The sequence below is a fragment of the Arvicola amphibius genome, chromosome 17, assembly GCF_903992535.2.
Source record: "Arvicola amphibius chromosome 17, mArvAmp1.2, whole genome shotgun sequence".
Classification (NCBI taxonomy): Eukaryota; Metazoa; Chordata; class Mammalia; order Rodentia; family Cricetidae; genus Arvicola; species Arvicola amphibius.
In genome coordinates, this window is record NC_052063.2 from 30,477,042 (window position 1) to 30,485,163 (window position 8,122).

General features: G+C 36.5%; 1 protein-coding gene across 1 annotated transcript; it reads right to left on the reverse strand.

Annotated features, from left to right (window-relative positions):
* Positions 1 to 1,091: 1,091 nt before the first annotated feature.
* Positions 1,092 to 2,039, reverse strand: LOC119803401 (olfactory receptor 6C74-like). Its single transcript, XM_038314692.1, has one exon. It carries the CDS (start codon positions 2,028 to 2,030, stop codon positions 1,092 to 1,094), a length of 939 nt encoding a protein of 312 aa, XP_038170620.1. The 5' UTR covers positions 2,031 to 2,039.
* Positions 2,040 to 8,122: the final 6,083 nt, after the last annotated feature.

Genomic DNA, 8,122 nt, shown 5'->3' on the forward strand with positions numbered 1-8,122 from the left:
ACTCAAAATTTTAAAAGTGTAAATACCTGTTTTATTACTAACATTCAAATGAACAAGTAAGACTAACACATTTATGTTTAGATATGGCTAGAACTATTTGTAAAATATAAATGGGACAAGTCTTAAATAACTATTTTACATACAATATTTTATAACAATTACCATACATACATGTATGTATGACATATACATGTTTATTATATATCTATCTATATATAGATACTTTTAAAGATTAGTAACCACAATAATGGATAAACTGCTACAACTTTTTAATTTAAAATTTTATTATATTTTATTTATTCATTTTTGTCAGAGAGTTTATATAGAAGATAAAAGAGCACTGCTTTTGGAGGAAGTCAAAGAAAATCTGGTGGGAATTTGGTTCTGTCCATTTACCATGTGGGTACAGGAATCACTCAAGCAGGAAGGATTAGCAGCTAGGGCTCTAATCTGCCAATCCAGTTGTTAAATTTTTTTAATAAATGCATAAATTTGGAAAGATGTAAATAAAAATATTAAGCAATATCTGTACTTTGGTTATAAATGATCACAACTACAGAATAATGTTTCCATGAAGCACACATTAAACATGATATAAAATAAAAGAGAATCTAATAGTTTTGACTAATTAGAATTTTAAAATTCATTTTGTTTTACATGCAGTTTTACTGTTGGGAAGCAAAACCATGTTCATTCATGTTGTGCAGTCCTTCTATAATTGAATCAAGTTCTAGGTCATGACGAGAATTTTAAAGGACAAAGAGATGTAGAAAAATAAGCTCAATTTCTTTGGTTCACACTTAGAGGAAAGAGGAAGATAAGTTTTAGGGAGAAAACAGCCTTTGGAGGGTCAGGTTAAACAACCGTGATCATAGTTCAATAGTAGTGTGTTTCTCTAGCATGTGCAAAGCCATAAGCTTAATTCACTGCTCCCCACACACATAAACTTTGCTTCTAAAGAGCAATAGTTTTCTGTGAGATGTGAAAATGAATAACAAAACAAGGAGAGGCAATTGAAGCAGACTTATCTTATATACTACTGGTGTTATTTAAATCTTTCTTCATTTCCTTCATATAGTGAAATGGTATAGTCATTTCTTTGAGAAAGATGCAATCCTGTGTATTGTATTAATGAATGCCGTTTTCACTTGCTGATTCCTCAAGGTGTAGATAAAAGGATTCAGAAGTGGAGCCACTGAGGTGTTGAGCACGGAAATTCCCTTGGAAATAGATATTCTCTGTTTGACTGATGGTTTAGCATACATGAAGATGCAGCTGCCATACGAGAGGGATATCACAATCATGTGAGAAGAGCATGTAAAGAAAGCTTTCTTCCTCTGGCTGGTTGAAGGAAATTTTAGAATCGTCATGGCTATGTAGGTGTAGGAAATTATCACCATTACCAATGTGAGAAAGAGTGTCACCAAAGCCGAGACAAAGCCCATCGTCTCCAGGAGCTGCGTGTCTGTGCAGGAAAGCTGCATGAGTGGGGTGGTGTCACAGTAGAAATGATCAATGATGTTGGAAGCACAGAAGTCGAGATTCAAGCCTAACAGGAGTGGTGGAAAGATCACAAAGAAGCCAGCAAGCCAACAACTGAGGACCAACAGCATACAGACTTTATTGTTCATGATGGTCATGTAGTGCAGGGGCTTGCAGATGGCCACGTAGCGGTCATAGGACATGGCTGCCAGCAAGAAAAATTCTGATGCTCCAAGTAAGAAAGCAAAAAACACCTGAATGGCACAACTGTTATACAAAATGCTTTTGTCCCCAGTTGCCATAGTAGCAAGCAATTTGGGGATGCATGTGGTAGTGTAGGAAATCTCTAAGAAGGAAAAGTTCCTAAGGAAAAAATACATGGGGGTCTTCAGGTGAGCATCCACCAGGGTAAGTGTGATAATGATCAGATTGCCAGTGATGCTGAGCAGATAGGTAAGAAGCAGGAAGATGAATAAGACAACTTTCCACAGTGGATCATCAGTCAAACCTGCTAGGATGAAAACTGTCACCCTTGTGTGGTTCTTCATTGTGGTCCTCTGGTTGTTAGCTGGTCTAAGTGGACAAGAGAGAGGAGGGTGGAGGGAGGTTACCATTACAGAGGGATGCTAGTAATAAGTAATGCTGAAGTACCCTTGTCGTTGAGAAGACAAGGGTTCAGACAGCAACACAGTACTCAATGATCTAAAGAGAGCTGTGCCAGGAGAACAGTAGCTAATAGCTTCATGGTATCTGGACAAAAATCAGGATATTTATTTTTGATTTTACTCTAGAACAAGCTATATGATGGTGTTGTTTGTTCATCTCTTTTCAGAGAATAAATTATCAGTAAATTAAAGACTCTAGAAGAAAAAAAGATCTGTTTTGTTTCTTGAGCATATAACAGAGTTAAGATGGAGCGTCATATTTCCTGTTCACTTAAAGAACTTTAATTTGCTACAATATTAAATATTTTCAAAGAAATCCAGTAACATTAGTCACTTGAACCACAGTGGTCTATAATGAAAAAGAATGGAAAAAAGAAAGAGGAGCTAGAAAGAGGAAGGGGTAAGGGAGGGAGAGAAAAAGGAGACGGAAAGAAAAAAAACCATCATTAAGATCAATATGCCTTTCTGGGTTATTCAGCTTATCTAACCGAACTGTCTGATTTTCATTTTAATACTTTCACAGAGGTGCTACAATTTCAAAATTGAAAACAAATCATTGAGGTAATGTTTATATTTCTATTGAATTGAATGACTTGAAGCAATTTTCTTTACAATTTCTATTACTACTTCTATTGCTTTGATTTCTGCTATCACCATATATTTTGTTGAAATTTTCTTTCAATCAGAAACAGTTTGTTACTGCCAGTGTCTATAATAAACCATTGTGGATTCTTAAGATTCTAGTATCAAAAAATAAATCGTGAGCAACAGGTACACCAGACAAAAGCTATATGTAAATAGAGTTTAAGGGGGCTGAATGAGGCAGGAGGATTACAAAGTTGTGTAGAATTCTGAGATATAAGGTATCTAGAAATGGGAAATGATATTGAAGAGAAAAATTTTAGAGGAATGTGTGTGTGTGTGTGTGTGTGTGTGTGTTTGAAGCACATATGACATTTTTAAACCTTTAAGTTTTTCCTCATGTACTTCTAAAGCTTACATGTTCCTGGTTCATCTTATGAAGAAATTCACCAGGTGAATAAATGACCTACAAAAGAGGAGAACTATTTGATAAAGTTAAAAAAACACTTTATATACAAAAATTATGCTATATAATATATAAATAATATACATTTTGAAAGTGTTGTATTATCAGATAACATGACTCAAATTTTAGTTGATATGTTTCCCTCATAATAATATTAAAATTTCTAGATGCCATTCAGTTAATAAAAAATTATGAACCTGGAGATATGACAGAGTGCTTGGGTATTATACATAAGACTTTAGTCTTTACAGCAAGATACAATGGCAGGGGGAGAAGAGAAGAAGAGAAAGAGTGTGAAATATGAGCAAAGACAGTAGGAAGTAATGTAGATCACACACACACACACACACACACACACACACACATATATATTGAAGTGGAACTATTAATAAACAAAATTACATAGATTTATATAGCTAGTAAATTGGATTTCTAGTGTTAAAAGTAATAATATCTTCTGGGGAACGTCTAATCTTGGATCTTCACACAGATATCTTCACACATGAGGGGCATGACTTTCTACAATATTATTTTTTGTCTTAAGGCTATTTATGGTAATTACTTAAACCTCCAATGTATATATTACTCCTAGGAAAGGTCACAGGTAAATAAAAAAGATATTCAAAAACTTACTTCACATAATATCATGAAAATATTTGGAGTCTATGACAGGTGTTAGAATGAGAAACAGAAATGGGGGAAATACTCCCAGAATAGTGAGGAGAACTGAGGCAAAGTGCTCGGTGAATCCATAATCTACTGAGAAGCAATGAGGAGCCTTCTGCTGTCAGGACTGTGCATACCAACACAGCCGACACATATGGCTAAAGAAGATCACCATTTATTGGACATACCTTCACATTCAGAGAGTCACGAGGGCATCTCTTACAGCTTCCTTTGTGTACACAAATGGCGTCAATGGCAATAAAATGTAGGAATTCATATGTCTAAACCACAGAAATCACAGTATCAATTAAGTTCATTCATCTATCTATGTGAAGCGACACATACCATGGATTCTACAAAATTCTCTGAAAGCAATATTCACATCCAAGTCAAATATATGAATGAACTTCAAATTGTATCACTCATTTTGAGTGTTGGATTAATTAAAATGGAAAATGTTTTTAGCTGTAATTATCACAACAGTCTTATTTTCTCTATTAAAGTTTAAAGGTGATTAAAACCTATCAATCTTTTGGTAAAAAAAATTTAAATGAATTAAATATACATAGTAGACAATATTTCCTAACTTTTGCAAGTGATTTTATCTTTGTGAATTCCAAGAAACAGTGTAAAAAGTCTATAAAAGCACGAGCATTTATTTGAAACACACAAACACACAATAAAGTGGTAGAGATACCAGCACAGATGTGCTTGGAACTGACTCTTCTTGGACTAAACTGTTTAATCAAGTTTATGAAAAGAGGCACTGCATTCCTCTCTGAGGGCATCTGATACTAAACTACAAGTTAGGGTGTGCTTTGCTCACCTATGAAGACAACCCTGTAGACAATTTTGTTAGTGACTGTTTGGCAGGCAGACTTTTGTGTTGAAGTTCTCTTTCTGCTGCAGTGATGTGGTCCTTGTACTGAATCATTTTCTACCTATTGTCCACACTGCCATATAAAATGAATCAACCTTCATCTTAGGGAATTTTCATGGGCTCACTTTATGAATCAACATTTAAAGAAAATTCTCATGAGATTTTTGAGATTCATGACAACATCTCCCCAGGATTCAGCACTTCACCTGTTATTCAAACGTACTCCCCAGACAATCTGTGCTTAAAAAAAAAAGACAGAGATTTCTCAACAGAGCAATGTCAGATGGCTGAGAAACAATTAAAGCAATCTTCAACATCCTTAGCCATAGGGAAATGCAATTCATAACTACTTTGAGATTGCATCTTACATGTGTCAGAATGCCTAAAATCAATAAGAAAAGTGACAGGTTATTGTGGAAAGGATGAAGTGCAAGGGGGCACTCCTCCATTGCTGATGGGAGTGAAAACTTGTACATCCACTATGAAAATCAATATGATATTTCCTCAGAAAACTGGAAATTGATATACCTCATACTATACCACTCTTGGGCATATACCCAAAGGACACTCCATCCTATCACAAGGACCCTTGCTCTACTATGTCCATTGTGATGTTATTCATAACAACCAGAACATGGAAACAACCTGAGGTGTCTCAACCGAAGAATGGAGAACAAAATGTGAAACATTTACACAACTGAATATTACTCGGCTGTTAAAAATGACATCATAAAATTGCAGGCAAATGGATTCAACTAGAAAAATAAATCATCCTTAGTAAGGTAACCCAGGGCTGGAAAGACAAAGATGGTATGCATTCACTTAGAAGTAGATATTAGCTGTTAGTAAATGATAATCAAGCTACAATCCACATACCTAGAGAGATTAGATAAATTGAAGGGTTATAGAGGGAAGGATGGATCTTCTGGGAAGGAGAAATGGAAAAGATTCTGAATGTGGATTGGGGTCGGTGGGAATGGGAGCTAGAGGGACCAGGTGGAGGGGGGATGAAGGGAGAGACTGTGGGGGACAGACAGCAGAAATGGGAGGCATTGTGCGGGGAGAGTGTGGAAACCTAGTGCTGTGGAACTTCCTGGAATATGTTAGCGTGATACGTAATATGAACTGGTTATCTTTTGTAGTAAGGCAAGGCTTCCAGTGGTGTTACTGGGTTACATTCAGTTGAGTTATTGGCCTTGGAGGTCCTGTGAAGACCACTAATCCACCCAGGCTGATGCTAGGACAGAAAGTCCCTCTCTGAAAACTGGAAGCATACTTCCTTGTCAGGGACAAATTCTACATAGTCCACAGAACTTAGAGAGGTTGAGTTGGTGCCAGCTTGGAGCCTTCACCCCTAAGTCCTAGTCTCTTTAGAGGGGAAGGTACTTTTCAGGCTACAGAAAAAGAAGCCTGGACACTAACCAGCCGCAAAATCCTATATCTACAATCCATTTTACTTGAATGGTTTGCTGGGGCAATCGTGGTGCAGTAGATTGTAGAAGTGGCCAGCAATGTTTGGTTTAACTTGAGGGCCCTGCTATAAGAGGGAGTCCATGCCCTGTACTGCCTGGATGGTCAGAAATCTGAGACAGGATAGCCCAGAGACATAGAGTAGAACCAAAGACAACTGGAAAGACAAATAGAAAGAAATGATTCCTAATGATATTTGGCTACACTCACAGCTTAGTGTCTTGTTCACTCATCATCAGAGAGGCTTCTTCTAGCAGAAGATAGGAGTGTGCACAGAGACCCACGGTCAGACATGATGAGGAGAGAATCTAAATTGAACGGTTTCTACCAGGTCCCTCGGAGATGGGGGAACCCATAGGAAAAGAGAAGGGAAACACTGTAGAAGTCATAGGGGGTGGAATATCACAAGACTACAGTCCACAGAATTTACTAAGCAGGGCTCACATGGGATCTCAGAGGCTGAATCAGTAAGCATGGGCCCTACATAGGTCTACACTAAATCCCCTCCATATATGCAATGGCTGTTAGCTTGGTGTTTTGGGGGATTCCTAAAAGTAGAAGTGTGTGTATCTCTGACTGTTTTGCCTACTTTAGAAACTCTTTTCCTATTGGGTTTCCTTGTCCAACCTCGATATGAAGGCTTTCATCAAGTCTTATTGTATCTGGAATGGTCAGGTAAATGAGGGACAAGTTTATTATTATAAAAATTTAAGGTGAAAGTCTTTAACTCCATTCATCTGTTTTCTGTTTCTCTACCAGAATACTCTAGATTTTTTTTGTTTATTTAGGGAAGATACTGATATAACAATGTGAGAAATCATGTATGTGGCAAATTTCAAAAGTTTAGTGTATATAAAGAGAAATAATTTTATTTTGGTTCAAATTTCTGAAGGTTAGGAAGTCCAAGATCAGGAGCTTATACCATTTAACTCAGCAGAAAAGGCAGAGATAGGCACTGATTCTCTCTTAAGGCGCCACTCTGCTACCCAAATATCTTTCTCTAGACCTCACCTTCCATCAGCACGCACTGAGGAACTAAGAAGAACAAAACCAGGTAGAAGATCTGTCTTATTTCCTTTCTGGAGACTATGCCAACCGCACGCTATGGGTTTGCTGTTAGGAGAGAGAAGAATACATCATTACCTGGAAAGATCATGGTGCAATCTTAAATTTCAAAATATGTTCTCATAGTCATCTACTACTATATTCTTGATTGCTTTCCAGGACAAGGAGTTGAGAAGTACTTTACTACAGACAATTGTTTCCACTGGCACATGCATTAGGAACTGAATGAGATGGATATTGCTTTTTCTTTGCTGAGCAGGTTGTGGACTAAAAGCCGCCAATCTGAAGATATTCTAGAGAATGAATGCAGTGTAATTTCAAGGGCCAGAATTGTAAACCCTCTACCAAGATCCTGACAAACACTGATTTGTAAGTTTCCTCTGTGTGAAACAATGTCACCTAAAATTTTATTTAAATGAAACTTATTTTGTTAGTATACTTCTGTTTAATCCTTCATTCTTTTATTAGCCAATATGTGTTAAAAATCATCTATGCCTTTTCATTCCTAAAATTTACTAAGTTGCTAGCGATCCCAATATATGGGTATATCACAAGTTTCACCTTTTATCTTTTGAATATGCTATGAATTGCTTTTGTCTATTATGAATAAAGCTCCTTATTATTACCATAGAAATGCTTTTAGGCAGATGCATTCTCAAAATATTTATAACTAATAAAGATATGGTTTTTTTATGTACAGAAAGATTCCATTTACATCAATAAAATTAATGATTTTTCAATGAGTGACTAATTCATTTTGCATTAAAAATGTTATGATCAGGAATCTTTTTTACACACCCAGGTATTCAAGCCTTGGTACCCACGTTGTGCTTCTGTTTTAGGGCA